We start from the raw sequence: 19,152 nt of genomic DNA, 5'->3' as shown, positions 1-19,152 counted from the left end.
TCTCAACTTTACCCCTCACCTGAGGCATGGTAGCCCTCAGGTTAAACCACCACCAGTCATCGCTCTCTATTAAGAGAACAGGCCTGTGGTCTGATAAGTCTGTGGTGACTTTACCTTTTTACACAGTCATCTGGCGTCCTACCCTGCCAGCACCCTAACCTCACACTTACCTTATGGGTATTTTAATCAACTGCTCAGAGATGTTATAACTCACCTCTGGCACAGGTAGGACTTGAACTGAGTGCTTGTGGCTCAGAGGTATGGACACTATCACTTTGCCACAAGAGCCCTCGCACCTTATATGTTTACCATTTGATAGCAGCTGTCAAAGCTGTAAATATCAGAGAATGGCAGCTGATTTCTGTGTTTGACTTCCTCTCACAGTCCTGTGCTGTGACAGATCAGAGAACTTGGAAATTGTTGAATCCAAATTGTTGAAACATTATTTCCATTCAGTCCATTCTCTGATAGCACATATCTGTGAGAGGAAGGCAAACCAAGTGGCCTTCTGACAGCAATCAAAAAGACCAATTGTTTGAGGAATACTTGAATGGAATTTCTTGAAAGATATCATAAAAGCATAGAATTTTACAGTAAAAGAAGAGCCCATTGCCAATTGTGCTTCTGAAGGAGGTACCCAGCTAGTCCCATTCTCCAGCCCTAACTCCAGAGTACCTCTAAGTTTATCACTTTCAAATATGTATCCTGCTCTTTTGAGCCCTCCTATGGAATTCGCCTCCACCACTCTCCCAGGCAGCGCATTCCAAATCCAAACAGCTCTCCAAGTAAACAAGTTTCTCCTCATCTCACTCCTAATTCTCTTGCTGTCAATCTTAAACTTGTGATCCTTCGTTACTGATATACCAACTGGTGGAAATAGAGTATTCTTCTCTACCCTGTCAATATTGTTCATAATTTTAAACACTTCAATAAAATCACCCCTTAATCTTCTCTGCTCCAAGGAGAATATGCCCAATCTCTCTAATCTTTCCTTGTATCTAAAATCCCTCATCCCTGGTTTCATTCTAGTAAATCTCCTGTGCATTTTCTTTAGGACTTTAGCATTCTTCCTTAAATAAGGTCCCAGAACTGAACACAATACTCCAAATGAGATCTGACCAATGATTTGAAGAGTTGTAGCATCACTCCCTTGCTTTTATACTTTATGCCTCTATTTATAAACCCAATGATCCCTTTAAATCTTCTGAATAATTGTTCAGACTTGCTTGGCCACATTCAGAGAATCACACACGTGAACCCTGAGATCAATCTGCTCCTATATTCCCGTCAAAGTTGTACTGTTGAGCCTGTAATGTCTCTCCATGTTTCTTCTACCAAAATGCTTTATCTCCTATTTCTCTGCACTGAAATTCATCCGCCAGGTGTATGCCCAGTTGGCCAATTCCTCAATGTCCCTCTGAAGTCACTCAGCCTCATCCTCGCAATTCACTATTCTTCCTAGCTTAGTATTATTGCAAATTTAGAGATTTTGCTCTCAACAGCCGTCTCCAAATTGCTACATAAATCAGAAAGAGCAAGGGTCCCATCACTGATCCCTGGGGAACACCACTTTCAACTTGTCTTCAATCTGAGAACTGCCCATCAATGACCAAAAGCAAATTTGGTGGAAAAGCTCAGCAGTTGTGGCAACATCTATGAAGGAGAAAACAAGAGTTAACGTTTCGGGATCAGTGACCCTTCCTCAGAACAGCCATGTGAGCAGCTTACCCTTCTGAATGTCTGAAGAAGGTCACTTGACCCGAAATATTCACTCTGATTTCTCTCTACTGACACTGCCAGATCTGCTGAGTTTTTCCAGAAATTTCTGTTTTTGTTTTTGTCTTCTGAACAGCTTTCTCCTTTCCCAAAAGTGATCCCAAAGTCCCAAAACCCTAAACCCATCCCTTCCATAGTATCCTCAAGTCACGCACTTACCTCCCTGATCTCCCTTTGCCTTAATGTTGAAGCTCATGGCACAGGTAGTATGTCTGAGATTACTGCCCTGGGGAGTCCTGCATTTCAACATATTCCCTAACACCTAAAACTGACCGTGCAAGACCTCTAAGCTGTGCCACTTTGTGTCGTTGATTCCCACATGAACAGCTACCAATAGTTAACTACCTAACCCTAACCCTAACCCTAACCTTCCCTTTCCAAAGTTTTATCCAGCCAATCCATTACGTACTGAAGTATTACACCCAGGAGAAAACAGACCATCTGAGACTCATGATCTTGGCTGCAAACTAGACTGTCTTTTCCTCAAACTGTTCTGTTACCATTTACAACTAAATGTGGTGTTCTCCCTTTTTGTCAAAAAGAAGGATGGACTGTTAATCTGTGAGCTTGCCACTCCTCAGAAAATCCAACCCATTATTTTCTGGGATCCTTCTGGCAACCACAGAACAGCAGGAATCTGGAATCTTTTAATTTGTTCCTTTAGGTCATTTTTTCCCTCAATGGCAATCTCAGTTCCTGGCAGGGTCTAATGCTGGAGCTAGGGTCTGATAAACTTGGAGAATGGTTAACTTCTCTTGCCTGGTCTAGATCAACAGCTTGAGGGATCTGAATCAAGAAGAAGATTCTTGTTGGAAGGACGGAAACAAGAATGGTTGCCTAAGCATCTCATGAAGCCTTGAGCCTTTCCAATATTCTGTTTGAACTGGACTGTCATCCTGGTATAAAGTCTAATCACCAACATTTCTATATCTGGGTGATGAGTGACCCTTGAAAAAGGCAGTAGGCTTAAGTGTGATTCTGTCCTTGTCATTACATCTTCAAGCTGTAATCTCAAAGGAATTTCCCAGGAATCCTGGAGTTATGTTTAGGATGTTGATATGGCTACCTCACCCTCATGTCTATTTTCCAAAATCTCAGGTAGGGTCATACTCTACTCCTGGGCACAGAATTTAAAAAACAAAATCCTATGAATATTTTTGCTAAACTTCTGTGATTTTCCAAATTAACAACTCTTTTCTTTGAAGGCAACTAATCTTGCTCCCACTGATTTAAATGGAAAATCCGATCCATACATAGTTGTTAAAGTTGGTGAACAAGTCCAGGACAGTAAGGAGCGGTACGTCCCCAAACAACTAAACCCTGTCTTTGGAGAGTGAGTATCTAATGCAAATCTGTCATTTTCAAAGCTAATACAGTAAACTTCTGGAAACTGGATCAGAAAAAAGTTGTTTTATTCATAAGTTATTCAGTTTCTCTGCACAGAATTTCTTACCATACTAATAACTTGCTTAAGGAAAGGGCCTAAAAATGGCTTCTGCAAAAGACTACATGAAAATAGAAAAATGCACAAACTACAGGTAAATGAAAACAGACTGATTAGGAACAAAGCATTTGGGAAAATAAATGACTTGAAAGGATTAATCACTGATATTGGTTGGCAATGCTACTCTGTTCAGAATAATCTGACATTTCCTTCAGGCAACCCCGTCAGCCCATTAATGTGCTTAATGTACAAGTCTGTCACTTGCTGTCCAAGAGGAAATGAGCTGTTCTGTAGATTGTCAAAGTTTTTGTTATGTGAGTTTAGTAATTGAGTATTTCGATCTCTCCAGAAGCAGCTCCATAGGTAAACCTATCTATGTTTATGACCAAGAAGGTAAAGGTCACTGCAGTTTGCTCAAAAGAAATTACATGATCAATTTATCAGTATGACATTTTTATGAATCTCAAATTGTAAACACTCCATTTAGTACCACTGAATGAAAGTAAAGTAGATTGCATTTTAAAGAGAATAATGGAGATAATTTTAGTGAGCCCTAAGATATTAGTAGAAGTTATTTTCCCAATCAACCTGGTCAGCAATCACACGACACCAGGTATAGTCCAACAGGTTAGTTTGAACACACAAGCCCCCGACCTGAAATGTCAGCTTTCCTGCTCCTCTGATACTGCCTGACCTGCTGCGTTCCTCCAGCTTCGCGCTGTGGCTCCAGCTTTTGGAGTCTATTCTGGTTTCAACTGAGCACACCTGCCTGTTCAATACAAGTAATTGCAAATACTTTAACCTTGCAAATATTTTAATTCCTTAGTTATAAAGTGTATGAAAATCTTCAATTCCTTTATTAATAAACATTTTCTTGTTTAATTTTCTCAGAGTTTTTGAAATGACTGTTGCATTCCCGATGGAGACAGAGCTCACTGTTTCGATATTTGATCACGATATGGTTGGAACAGATGATTTGATTGGTGAAACTAAGCTAGATCTAGAGAATCGATACTACAGTAAACATCGAGCTCAGTGTGGATTGCCAACGCAGTATGAGGTGTAAGCACCCTTTGAGGTCAATCTTCACAGTTCAATGAGATCATGTCTGATCTGACAATCCTTAGCTCCACTTTCCTGCCTCATCCTCATAACCCTTGATTCTCTTCCTGATTAAAAATCTGTCCAAGTCAGCCTTAAAAATACTTAATGACCCAGCATCTGTACCCCACTGTCAGAAAGAATTCCACTGAAGAAATTTCTCCTCATCTCTGTCTTAAATGGGCAACCCCTTGTACTGAGATTATGCCCTCTGGCCCCACAGTGTTTGTCAAGGGAACATAATCTCTCCACATCTATCCTGTCAAGCCCCATAAGAATCTTATATGTTTTGTAAGGTCTCCCCTCATTTTTCTAAACTCCAATGAGTACAAGCTCAAATTTCACAACCTTTCCTTATAAGAAAGTCCCCCCCTTACACGCACACACACACACACACACACACACACCCTCTGTCATACACACACTTAGATGACTGACTTGCAACAACTACAACCATTTTCCTATGATTGTAAGTTATCCAGGGGATTGAAAGAATCTGCAAATAGATACAGATAGGATAAAGATACAGGAAAATATTTGACAGATGGAATAAAATGAGAGAATGTAAACTTGTCCACTTTGACAGTTGAGTTAAAAAAAGTATATTATTGAATAGAGAGAGAGAGAGAGATTGCAGAATTCTGAGGTACAAACAGACCCAGGTTCATGAATCACAAAGTAACTATTGCAGGTACAACAAGTGATTAAAAAGGCTAATGAAGTGTTGTTATTTGTTGCAAAGGACCAATTGATTTATTGCTGTCACATGTACCAAAATATAGTAAAAGTGTCATTTTGCGTGCACCATACAAAGTACATCAGGGTAGCAGAACAAGGTGCAGAATCTAGTGTTACAGCTACAGAGTAGCTGCAGAGAGAGATCAGAATCGAAAATCAAATGTATAAATTGGAAGTTTTGCTACAGTTGTACAGAGTGTTGGTGAGAACACATCTGAAGTACTTTATACAGTTTTAGTCTCCTTATTTGAAAAATACAATAATGTATTTGCCTTAAAAATTGTTCAGAGAAAGTTCACTCAACTAATTCTGCATGAGGGGTATTATCTTGTGAGGACTGATTGAGCAGGTTGGACTGATATCTGTTGAAATTTAGAGGAATGATAGGTGATCTTACTGAAACATATAAAGACCCTAAGGGGACTTGATGGAGAGAATGCTGAAATTTTCAGCCTTTTCATTTCTGTTTCTATCATTCTAATTTCAATTCACTGTCCGAGTCTTTCCCTGCTACCTCTACCTTCTTCATTTTTGCTTCAGTATTCACCAGAGGGACCTTGACATTTGTGAGGACAACATGAAACAGGCAAATATGCTCAAACAGATTGATTTTGAAAAAAACATAGGATAGATAAGTCCCCTGGGCCAGATGGGATATACCCAAGGTTCTAAGGCAAGTGAGGGAAGAGATTGCTGCCCCTTTGGCATCAATCTTTGTGTCCTCACTGTCCACTGGAATAGTACCAAATGACTGGAGGGTAGAAAATGTCATTCCCTTGTTCAAGAAAGGGAATAGGGATAATCCTGGAATTACAGACTAGTCAGTATTTCTTCTGTGGTGAGCAAATTATTGGAAAGGATTCTGAGAGATAGTATTTATGATTATTTGGAAAAGCGCAGTTTGATTAGAAACAGTCAGTATGGCTTTGAGAGGGGCAGGTCATGCCTCACAAGCCTTATGGAATTCTTTGAGGATGTGACAAAACGCAGCAATGAAGGCAGAGCAGTGGATGTGGTGTATATGGATTTTAGCAAGGCATTTGATAAGGTTCACCATGGTAAGTTCATTCAGAAAGTAAGGAGGCATGGGATTCGGGGAATTTTGGCTGTCTGGATACAAAACAGGCTGTCCAATAGAGGTCAGAGGGTGGTAGTAGATGCAAAGTAGCTAGCCTGGAGCTCGGTGACCAGTTGTGTTATGCAGGGATCTGTTCTGGGACCTCTGCTGTTTGTGATATTTATCAATGACTTGGATGAGGAACTGGAAGGGTGGATTAGTAAGTTTGCCGATGACATGAAAGTTGGTGGAGTTGTGGACAGCGTGGAGGGTTGTTGTAGGTTGCCATTGACAGGATGCAGAGCTGGGCAAAGAAGTGGCAGATGGAACTTAACACAGAAAAGTGTGAAGAGATTCATTTTGGAAGATTGAATTTGAATGCAAAATACAGGGTTAATGGCAGGATTCTCAGCAATGTGGAGGAACAGAGGGATCTTTGGGTCTACATCCACAGATCCCTCAAAGTTGCTGCCCAAGTTGATAGAGTTGTAAAGAAGGCGTGTGGTGTTTTGGCTTTCATTGACAGGGGAATGGAGTTTAAGAGCCGCGAGGTAATGCTGCAGCTCTATAAAACCCTGGTTAGGTCACACTTGGAATATTGTGCTCAGTTCTGGTCACCTCATTATAGGAAGGATGTGGAAGCTTTAGAGAGGGTGCAGAGGAGATTTACCAGGATGCTGCCTGGACAGTGGGGGTGGTGGTGCAGGTCTTATGAGGAAAGGTTGAGGGAGCTAGGGCTTTTCTCATTGGAGTGAAGGAGGAGGAGAGGTTACTTCATAGAGGTGTACAAGTTGCTGAGAGACATAGAAAGAGTGGATAGTCAGAGACTTTTTCCCAGGGCAGAAATGACTGTTATGAGAGTGCATAGTTTTAAGGTGATTGGGGCAAGGTATTGGGGAGATGTCAGAGGTAGGTTCTTCACACAGAGAGTGGTGGGTGCATAGAATGCACTGTCGGCAGTAATAGTGGAGTCAGATACTTTGGGGACTTCTAAGCGACTCTTGGACAGCCACATGGAGGATAGTAAAATGTAGGGTATGCAGGTTAGTTTGACCTTAGTAGGATAATAGATTGGCGCAACATTGTGGGCCAAAGGGCCTGTACTGTGCTGTACTGTTCTATGTTCTATTTTCTCATTTTATAGAATATAGAACATAGAACATTACAGCACAGTAGAGGCCCTTCGGCCCTTGATGTTGTGCCGACCTGTCATACCGATCTCAAGCCCATCTAACCTACACTATTCCATGTATGTCCATATTCTTTTATCACGCTCAAGCAGCTTTAACTAAAACAGTATGAACTGATTCCAATGTCTCAATGTTCAGAGTACCTGATCTCTCTTGTAACCCTATAAAACCAAATACTGTACTTGCCTTTCAATTATTTCTCCTTTTTAGCTTGGAGGCTATTCCACTTCTAATTTACTCACCAGTTCAGAACTTAGCTTTCGGATCCCTTGCACATTAATTTTGGTAGCTCTTCCGCTGCAGAAAGGCTTTTGAAGCCCCTTGTGCCATCTTATTTATATTCTTTCAAGTATAAAATCTGGTGTTTATCCTTTATCCTTAATCACTTACTCCTATCCAAAAACAATCTTACACAGTTTATGTTTCAAAATTCCAGCCGAAGTGCCATCAAACTTTGTCATTACTGGGAAGGAATGGTGCACTGGAAATCAAACACACTATTCCCAGCATTGTCACAAGTACAAACTTTTAATTAAATCAGTGAATTGCCCAATCCTACCAAACTCAGGTTAAAAGAATATGCACATTATTTTTTAATTGCCAAGAAAATATAGTTTTATTTATAACAACTCTTAATTTTAAGAAGAACGGTAAAAGATGCCAGATTTCTAATAAATGTAATTTAACATTCATTAATACACACATAAACATGGACATATACAAAGACACACGTAGACACGAGGAACAAACAAAGACAAGTATCAGTGAAGTGGAAGCTATAATAATCATAGGAACACGGTACTGTATCGTCAATCCAAAATCACAAAATGAGATGGAATGGTTCCACATTCCTTTTGCTTTCTTTGATAATGCCTCAATGTTATTGGTGATGATCATACTTTAGAGTCATAGAATCATACAGCATAGAAACACACCCTTTAGTCCACCAAATCTATGCTGACCAATGAACACCAAACCTCTTTACCTGCATTTGGTCCACAGCCCAATATGCCCGGGCATTTTAAATGCTCATTCAAATGTTTCTTAAATGTTGTGAGAGCATCTGCCCCCACCGCCCTCTCAGACAGCATGTTCCATATTTGTACCACCTGCTGAGTGAAAAATGTCTCAGATCTCCTGTAAATCACTTACTCCTCACCATAAAATTGTGCCATCTGGTCTTAGACACATCTTCCACTGGGGAGAGTTCTCACAGTCTATCTGTCTGTGCCAATCATAATTTTGTATACCTCAATGAGATCCCCAACCCCGGCCTCCTCTGGCTCAAGGAAAACAAACCTCACTATGCAGTCTCTTCTCATAACTGAGACTTTCAATTCCAAGCCTGGTGAATTTCCTCCGCACTTTCCAGTACAATCACATCCTTCTGATAGTGTGACAACTAGACTGCACACATTATTTAATCTGTTACATAACCAGGGCTTTATAAAGTTGTAATAAGACTTCCTTGCGCCTATATTGTATACCCTGGCTAATGAAGTCAAGCATCCAAGTGCCTTCTTCACCACCCTGTCTAACTGCGCAGACATTTTCATGGATCTATCTTCTTGTCCCTCAGTACTCCCCAGGGACCTACCATTCATTGTGTATGTCGTCCCCTTATTAGACCTCCCAAAATGCATCACCTCCCACTTACTGCGATTAAGTTCAATCCGATATTGCTCTGTCCATTTTACCAGCTGATCAATTTCGGACCATAGTTTGAGACAATTCTCCTCGCTGTCAACAATCTCACGAATTTTCATGTCATCTGCAAACTTACTAATTAAACTTTCTATATTCATATCCAAGTCGTTAATGTACATAAGAAACAGCAAGGGTCTTAGCACTGATCCTGTGTTACTCTGTTGGTCACAAGCTTCCAATTACAAAAACAACTCTCCACAATCATCCTTTGCCTCTTATTTGTAAGCTAATTTTGGATACAATTTGCTAATTTGCCTTGGATCCCAAGGACTCTTACCTTTTGGACGAACTTTTATGTGGGACCTTGTCAAAGGCCTTCCTGGAGTCCACATGAACCACATCAACTGCACTACCCTCATCAATAGGCTAGAAGGACAAGGTTAGCAGATACAAGGGAACACTGCCACCTACAAGTTCCCTTCCAAGCCACTCATCATCCTGACTTTGAAATATAGTGCTGTTCCTGGCTCAAAACCCTGGACTTGTCCCCCTAATGGTATTGTGGGTCTTCTTATGACACATGGACTGCAGTGGTTCAGGAAGGCAGCTCACCCCCACCATCAAGGGACACCAAATAAATACTGGTCAGCCAGCAATGCTCATGTCCCACAAGTGAATAAAAAGGAAAGCTGATTCCTAAGCAGACAAATTATATCACTGATTGCTTGGCTCAATCCAGGCATATTTCTTTTCCTGTAGACTTTAGCTTTATTTTCCTTTCTGAAACTCTGAATGTTGATTCCCCAGCTCTTTCGATATAGAATTGGAGAGGGCAGTTTTTAAGGACAAGGGGAAAGAGTGAGAGATGTTGATGCAAGCCTGTGGGGTTTCTTTCTTCTTCTGTCCTCATTCCTCCTTACACGACCTGTGTTAAACTCAGCTGGTCCTATCAGAAGATTGTTACTATGCTGTGCTGCCCTGAACCCACTACAACTTGTGTCAACTGAAAAATCAAAGACTGCTTATGGGCAGAAATGCCCGAAACATACCCTGGTTGTGCCAACTGATCTGGACACAGCACCCCCAAAAGTGATATTGTTTCATGAGCAATAGTTAGTCTCACTTGTTTTTACAAAGCTACAGATAAGTCCTTGCACCTTTTCTCTTTTTGAAAGCACTATCTGTTGTATCTCACTTTCAAACCATAGCCCATAAAATAAAAATGTTTTGGCCTTTTTGATTGAATTAAACCATAAGCCTTATTTTTAAATTATCAAAATTAGAGGGAGTTCAATTCTCTTGGTTTTTCTGTCTTTGGCAACATTAGATTTGTAAGGTGTTATTGAGTCTTTTCAATAATAATCTGTTACATTATAAATTAATCAAGGCATAACAATTATTTGTTTCCTTTCTGGATTTTCATTTGAATTCATTATATAGACACAAAGGAAAAAATCAGAAACAGAAACAGAAAATTCTGGAAAAGCTGAGTAGGTCTGGCACCATCTGTGAAGAGAAATCAGAGTTAATGTTTCGGGTCTAGTGACCCTTCCTCAGAGCCCTTTCACTGGGCCCAGAACGTTAACTCTGATTTCTCTTCTCGCACGCTGCCAGACATGTTGATCTTTTCCAGCAATTTGTGTTTTTGTTTCTGATTTAGCGCATAGAACGTAGGACAGTACAGCACAGGACAGACCTTTCGGCCCACGATGTTGTGCCAAACTTTTATCCTCATCCTAAGGTCTATCTAACCTCCACCCCTACCTTATACCATCATCCATATGCCTATCTAATAGCCACTTAAATGCCCCAAATGAGGCTGACTCCACTACCCTCTCCGGCAATGCATTCCATGCCCAGACCACCCTCTGAGTAAAGAACCTACCTCTGACGTCTCCTCTATATCTACCTCCACTCACTTTAAAACTATGCGCCCTCGTAGTAACTACCTCCACCCTAGGAAAAAGTCTCTGGCTGTCTAGTCTATCTATACCTCTGATCATTTTGACCACCTCTATCAAGTCACCTCTCATCCTTCGTCATTCTAAAGAGAAAAGCTGTAGCTCTCTCAACCTTTCCTCGTAAGACCTTCCCTCCATTCCAGGCAACATCCTGGTAAATCTCCTGTGCACCTTTTCCAATGCTTCCACATCTTTCCTGTAATGAGGTGATCAGAACTGGACACAATACTCCAGATGTGACCGAACCAGGCTTTTGTATAGCTGGAGCATAACTTCATGGCTCTTGAACTCAATCCCTCTGTTAATGCATCTGCAGTTCTTGCGGATTTTATAAAGAAAAGAATCAGAATATGAAATGGCTGCTGTAAGTCATGTTAAATTACAACAAAATATTGTGAATGCTGGAAATCTGAAATAAAGACAGAGAACTCTGAGGAAGAGTCAAACTGGATCAGAAACGTTAATTCTGTTTCTCCATAGATGTTGTCAGAACTGCTGAGTTTCTCCAGCATTCTCTGTGTTTGTTGCAAGAAATGGCTTTCTTTATCTTGCAAAACCAAATGAAAATGATTTTTATTCAAACTAAACCTGACTAGCCATGTTGACCTATAGTGATCCCACTTCAGACACTTATGGTTGTTATGCAATTAATAGGGATCTTCAACCTGTTAAGTTAAGGTGGCTTCAGGAGGCGATGATGTATTGGTAATGTCACTGGAGTAGTTAGATTCCTAAGTTAATGTTCTGGGGATATGGTTTCAAATCCTGCCACGGCAGATGATGAAGTTCTTTTTCAATAAAGAATTAGCTGAATGGTGACCAAGAAACTAGAGTCCTTACCTGGTCTGTCCTACACATGTCTGCAGACTTACAACTATATGGTTGATTTTTAACTATCATGGGGAGTTAGAGATGGGCATAAATGCTGGCCTAGTCAGGGATGCCCACATGTCAGAAATGATTTTTTTAAAAAGGTAATGCAAGCAGTTTCCTCACCTATCTGGTTTGATTGTATTCTGTCCTGCTTGATTTGTAGACAAGGTTACAATGCATGGCGTGACTGCTTGAAGCCTTCCCAGATCTTAACAAAACTGTGTAAAGATTTACAACTATCAGAACCTGAATACAGGTCTGGGGAAGTGAAAGTGAACAATAAAATATTCAAGATTCCCAGTGACACACAACCAATGGGTAAGTATTGCTGCTTTGACTTTTTAAAACATTTCCGTGAAATTGAAATGGTAGGGAACGAATGGAAAGCAGGAGATATTCCACCAGCCTGATAGCAGTGGTCTAATATGAGCATCTAAAAACAATTTGGGAAACATGTAGTACAATCTTTTTTCAAATACACTCGGAAAACACCAATATTTTTTTCAAATACACTCGGAAAACACAAATATTTTCAGAACACTGTTAGAACCAACAAGTGCAGAGGAGATTTAGGAACACAGGAATAGAAATAGACCACACAGTTCATCAAGACCATCCAGCTATTCAATTAAATCAAATTGAAATTCTTCCTCCTGACTCTTTGCCCCATATCCCATAGTGTTTATAGGTGGACAATTATAAAGATTCTCAATATTAAATAACCCGCCTTTTATCCTGAGACTTTGTCCCCTGTTTTTAGAATTACTAGCTGGGAAAAATGTTATATGCTGCAATTAGATCATTTCTCATTCTTTGATACTGTAGGGGTTACAGATCCGGTTTCCTCAATCTGTCCTCAAAAAACAATCCCAAGTATTTCAGGGTTTGATCTGGAGAGCCTGAATTGCACTCCCTCTCTGACATTATGCATCCTTCCTTAGATGAGATCATAATTGTAGAAGTATTCCAACTGAGGTTTCAGCAAGGCGAAATATAACTGCAACGACACATCTTTAATTGTGTACTCAAATCTTCTTAGAATGCATACCAACTGCCATCCAAACCCATCATTACTTTCATCTAGCAGGGAAAAAAGCTTATGCGAATGAAGTTTGAATCTAATTATAAAAGTTGGTTATGTTTGCTGTCAGGAGAGCCATTATGTACATTGGTTGAGTTTATCACATTATAATAAGTACAAGAAAAAAGAACTCCTGTTGCGACAAACAATTCAGGATTGTAGTCCATAGACAACGTTAAGTAATCAGAACAAATAGAGAGTGATAATAATGCCAACCCCAGGAGTTCCATCTACCTTAAAGTCTCTGTGTGCACATACAGTATTCTTCATAGTAAGCATGCCAATCTTTTAGGATATCTGTCTTTCCCAGCATGCCATCCTATCTGGCAGTATCCTGAGGTATATCAAGGTGATTGCAATTTGGATCACAACTAGATATGAGAGGAGCCAAATTCATGGATGACAGGCTAGGGGCACAACGGTATAACTTGCTTGTTTGTATTAAGTAAAAGTGGTCTATCAACATCCCCTGTCTTTCCACAGCGTATGAGAGGGTATCCATCCAAATCCCTTTTTATAATTCCGGTATTTGAGACTTCATAGGTTCTCAACCCAGCTTTGTCGTGAGGGATAATTAGAATCCCTAGCATCAAGCCCAGTGCCTCACCAGAGTGTCCTCACAGTTGTCATTTTACCACGACTTGGTGAGCTACTGCAACTGACAGCAACTACGACTGATAGTCATAGTCATACAGTACAAAGGAAGCCCTTCAGCCCATTGAATCTCAACTATCTGCATAAATTCCACCTTCCATCAATGCTTCCCACTTGCTGTCTCTTAATCAGTTCATTCCCTCCCCCCACACATGTGCTCTCATTTTGTTTCCTAATTGCCTGTTTGAGTCCTTATCAAAAGGCTTCTAAAAATCCAAGTACACCTCTGGTTCTCCCTTGTCTATGCTACTAATAACATCATCAAAAAATTCAAAGAAGTCTTTTAAAAATGATTTGTTTTTCATATATCCATGTTGACTCTGCCCAATTTTAACTATTCGTTCCTGAATGTTCGGTTATCTCATCCTCAAAATAGATTCTAACAATTTTCCTACTAATGGTTTCAAGCTAACACATCAACAATTCTCCAGAGATAGCGGGAACTGCCGATGCTGGAGAATCTGAGATAACAAGGTGTAGAGCTGGATGAACACAGCAGGCCAAGCAGCATCAGAGCAGCAGGAAAGCTGACGTTTCGGGCCTAGACCCTTCTTCAGAAATGGGGGAGGGGAAGGGGACTCAAAGAAATAGGGAGAAGGGGAGGAGGCAATGATGGAAAGTGGATAAAGGAGCAGATAGGTGGAGAGGAGACGGACACGTCAAGGAGTCGGGAATGGAGCCAGTAAAGGTGAGTGTAGGTGGGCAGTTAGGATGGGGGTTGGTCAGTCCAGGGAGGATGGACAGGTCAAGGGGGGGCGGGATGAGGTTAGTAAGTAGGAGATGGGGTGGGGCTTGAGGTGGGAAGAGGGAATAGGTGGGAGGAAGGACAGGTTAGGGAGGCGGGGATGAGCTGGGCTGGTTTTGGGATAAGGTAACGGGAGGGGAGATTTTGAAGCTTGTGAAGTCCACATTGATACCATTGGGCTGGAGGGTTCCCAAGCGGAATATGAGGTGCTGCTCCTGCAACCTTCAGATGGCATCATTGTGGCACTGCGAGGGGACATGTCGTCCAAGGAGTGGGAGGGGGAGTTGAAATGGTTCGTAACGGGGAGGTGCAGTTGTTTGTCATGAACCAAGTGTAGGTGTTCCACAAAGCGGCCCCCAAGCCTCCGCTTGGTTTCCCCCGATGTAGAGGAGGCCACAAGGGGTACAGCGGATACAGTATACCACATTGGCAGATGTGCGGGTGAACATCTGCTTGATGTGGAAAGTCATCTTGGGGCCTGGGATGGGGGTGAGGGAGGAGGTGTAACACTTCCTGCGGTTGCAGGGAAAAGTGCCAGGGTTGGTGGGGCTGGCAGGGAGTGTGGAGTGGCCAAGGGAGTCACGGAGAGCATGGTCCCTCCGGAAAGCAGCAAAGGGTGGTGAGGGAAAATTATATTTGGTGGTGGGGTTGGGTTGCAAATGGTGGAGGTACCGAAGGATGATGCATTGGATCTGGTGGTTGGCGGGGTCGTAGGTGAGGACAAGGGGTTTCTGTTTTAGTTGTTGTTGCGGGGAGGGGTGAGTTGCGGGAAATGTGAGAGACAGCTCTGAGAAAGGGCCCAGACCCGAAACGTCAGCTCTCCTGCTCCTCTGATGCTGCCTGGCCTGCTGTGTTCATTCAACAATTCTCCATATACTTTCTTTATCCCTTCTTAAAAGTGGGCCTACTTCTGCTACTTTCCAGCTGGTAAGAACCTTTCCAAAATCTATAAAATTACAAAAAAAAATTGTCACATCTGCTGCCTCTGTTTCTGGGATGAATCTTATCTGATCCAGGAGAATTATCTACACTCAATCCAGTTAATTTTTAAGTATTATCTCTTCACTAATAAACATTTTTTTTAGCCCTTTCATTATACAAGTCTTTTGGTTACCTGATATTTTTGGGAGATTGCTGGGAGAAAACAGACACAAAGTAGCTGTTTAATTTCTCTATTATTTCCCTGTATTTCACTATAACTTCGCCTGTCCCACCTGCAATGCCCCCACATTTATCCTTCCTAACCTTTTCGCTTCAATATAAATGAGTCCTGTAAAATCTTCTGTTTTATGTTTCTCGCTAGCTTGCATTCGTATTCTATTTTCCTTTTCTTTATCAGTTTCTTATTGATGCGTTGATAGGTTCTAAATTGCTCCCAAGCCTCAGGCCTACCACTATTTCTAGCATTTTTATAAGCCACTTCATTTACTTTAACTGCTTTCACTATTTGCAGTTAATTCATCTTACCTTTTGGTTGACTGTATTTCAGAGGAATATATATCTGTTATAAAACTGGCAGTATTTCTTCACACACTAGCCATTAGTTGTCTGTCCTCAAATTTTTCACAGGCAACTTGCCTCTTAGTTTCTTTCGCCCAGATTTAAGAACCTAGTTTTGTGATTAATTCTGTTGCATTCAAACATCAGGTAAAATTCCATCGTATTATGGTCAATTTTCACAAATGTTGCAACGTTATTGATTAGCCCTATCTCACTGAATCCAAAATAGCTCAATCACTATGTAGCCCCTCAACATTCTGTACCATCTTGTCCACATTCAAGAATTAATGCATCAACCTATATGGAAATTGAAGTCACCCATTCATACAGCATTACTACTATAGTTTGGTATTTTCTAAACAATGCCCAAGAAAATTTGCTACCCCTTTTTTAGCTCTGCCTAAACTGATTATATATCTTGATCATTCAATTGAAGTCCGGTCTTCCTAAGAAAATGGTGTCCTTTTTGATTATCAGCACGGTCCCACCTCCTTTTCCTTTTTGCCTTCCTTCCTAAATATATCCCTGGACATTCAGTTTCCAATCCCAGTCACCTTGTAGTGATCTCTCTGTATTGTCAATTTGAACATATCCATTTATCTCAATGTGTGCATTCAAACCATCAATTTTTTAAAAATGTTAGGTTTATTTAATTGGAGTTCCTTTAATTCGACTCTTTTCACATTTTCCATCATTTTGATTCAGTTTGATGTTTGCCATTGATTTGTCTACTTGTGCATAAGCATGCACTCCCTCCATCACCAATGCTCATTAGCAACAGTGTGTACCACCTACAAAATGCACTGCAGAAATTCACAAAGGTTCTTTATTCAGTGTCTCCTAAACCCATGACTACTTCCACCTAGAAGGACAAGGGCAGCAGATACATAGGAATACCACCACCTGCAAATTCCCCTCCAAATCACACATTATCCTGACATGGAAACATATCACAGTTCCTTTAGTGCCATTGGGTCAAAATTCTGGAATTTCCACCCGCGTGGCATTGTAGGTCTACCTACTGCATCTGGACTGCAGTCGTTCAAGAAGACAGCTCACCACCACCTTCTCATGGGCTTTTGGTTGTCTGTATTTCCGAGGAATGTATATCTGTTATAGACCTGGTAGTACTTCTTCACACACTAGCCATTATTTGTCTGTTCTCAAATCTTTCATAGGCAACTTGCCTCTTAGTTTCTTTTGCCCAGATTTAAGAACCTAGTTTCATGATTAATTCTGTTGCATTCAAACAGGGACAGGCAATAACTGCTGGGCTTCGCCAGTGATATCCACATCCTTTGAGTAAAATTTTAAATAAAGTTCTATTTCCTTTTTATCGGTCTTTCTCTTTTTGAATGTGAGCTCCCTGTCAGAGTCCCATATATCTGCCAATCACATTTAAACCCCTCCTCCCTTGCGGAAGCAGATATCCTTGAGAGGATCTTAGTCCTGCTAAGGGGCAGCCTATTTGTCCTGTATTGGTTCCATTTGCTCTAAAGTTGATGCCAATAGCTCTAGTATATTGGCTTGGAAGTAATCCTCAGATTACTGCTTTGGTGGTCTTGCCTTTCAACGTCCTTACCAACTCCCTGAAATTTGCTTTCAGGATCCCACCCCACTTTGTGCCTAAGGCATTGGCGCCAACGTGGATCATGACCTCTGGCTGTCAACCCTTCCCCAGAACAATGTCCTGCAGCTGATGTAATATGCTTGAGCCCAACATGAAGGAGTGAATATATCATCCTGGAGTTACCTTTACAGCTGCGCAGACGCCTGTCTGTTCTCCTAAATAAGCAAACTCCAGTGGCTACTTGTATTCTGCCCTGTTCTCCTCCGTCTTCATCTTATACAAATGAGCCACCTGTGATGCCACTGACTTGGCACTTGCTGTACTCCTCTGAGGAATCATTGTGCTCACCTGTAGCTAAAGCAGTAGACTGATTTCGAGCAAGATCATGCCAGGGATCTCCCGTACGACAGCCTGGTTCTGTTTGACTATATGGCAGTTAACCATTTCTGTCTGACCTGTGTTAAATTAGGTGTGACCACCTCCCTAAATGTGCTGTCCATGGAACCCTCTGTCTTGCAGATCAAAACCTGAAGCTCAAGCTTGTACATCTGATGATGCTGTCTGGAAACTTGATTGTACCTCATGTGTTGTGCTTTATTTTGATCGTACAAAGTATTTCTTACAAATAGAATAGCTTGCCAGTTACTCACGAATCAACTACTTCAGCTGCACCAAAGTAGCAGATGAACAACTAAAAGCTGTTCCTATTAGTGGGCAGATGAAATTCTAGATATATAAAGGGAATGTGAGGAAGACATTTTCTACATGTAAATGATGAAAACAGGAGAATCAATGATTTCAAAAAGAATTTGCATGGATATTTGCAAAAATAAATTCATAGTAATACGAAAATAGAGCAAGCAAATTAGACTGAGTTAATTACTATACAGGAACAAAAACAAAGTTGCTGGAAAAGTTCAGCAAGTGTGTCAGCATCTGTGAAGGAGAAAACAGATTTAACATTTCGGGTCTGGCTTCTGGTTGGAGGAAAGGGTCCAGAAAGGTGTTTATGGTAAACTATCTATTTAAAAAAAACATTGTAAATCTCTTAAAAGATTTTTACTGCCTAATCCAACATACGGTTATCAGTCAGTGAAACTGTCAGAGGGTCTGAGGAAAGAGCAGGTTGGCTCACAGACAGGCATGTACCGGGGCAGTTGAAGCGCCCCTCCATCCACCCACCACACCAAACTCAGTTAGTAGGTCATCATGGTTTCCAAATATAGTTACTTTCCTCAATCCCTAGAGAGACAGGTGATTGGGGAGGTAGTATGTTTTTCGACCCAACTTGCCATTAATTGATTAACTGGTGCTGGGTCAAGGATGTAATCCATGGGACTTTCTTGCCCAATAATAAAAGGGGATGAGATTCTTTCTGGGTTCAGATTGCCCAGTTGTATCTCATTCTTGGATGGCTTTCACCACTTCAAGGCATCAGGAAAATTCTGTCCTTGACCTTTATATAGTAATAAGCTTAATTTACAGAGACACGTGTTATATATCTAACACTGCAATGGTAGTAGGTTCGCCAACTTTAGGTACATTTAAGTCGTCATTGGATAAGCATATGGACGTACATGGAATAGTGTAGGTTAGATGGGCTTGAGATCGGTATGACAGGTCGGCACAACATCGAGGGCCGAAGGGCCTGTACTGTGCTGTAATGTTCTATGTTCTATTTTGCAATCAAAGGAACAATTCCTGACCAAGAGAACTTACTTTAGCAAGTTATGATTAGCTCATCAACAATATCCCTACCTGTTCACATGTCCTATACTTTTAATTTTTTAATGAGTGTCTTGACATAGACATGTA

General features: G+C 41.0%; 1 protein-coding gene across 1 annotated transcript in view; it reads left to right on the top strand.

Annotated features, from left to right (window-relative positions):
- The window catches only part of fer1l4 (fer-1 like family member 4), a 253,912-nt gene that overhangs the window by 192,084 nt on the left and 42,676 nt on the right, over positions 1 to 19,152 (top strand). Inside the window, exons 36-38 of the mRNA XM_059652665.1 lie at positions 2,982 to 3,109; positions 4,112 to 4,282; positions 11,951 to 12,105. Coding sequence (XP_059508648.1) covers positions 2,982 to 3,109; positions 4,112 to 4,282; positions 11,951 to 12,105 — 454 coding nt within the window. The remainder of the gene's footprint in view (positions 1 to 2,981; positions 3,110 to 4,111; positions 4,283 to 11,950; positions 12,106 to 19,152) is intronic.

The sequence above is a fragment of the Stegostoma tigrinum genome, chromosome 19 (assembly GCF_030684315.1).
Source record: "Stegostoma tigrinum isolate sSteTig4 chromosome 19, sSteTig4.hap1, whole genome shotgun sequence".
Lineage (NCBI taxonomy): Eukaryota > Metazoa > Chordata > Chondrichthyes > Orectolobiformes > Stegostomatidae > Stegostoma > Stegostoma tigrinum.
This window is presented reverse-complemented; position numbering and strand designations above follow the sequence as displayed.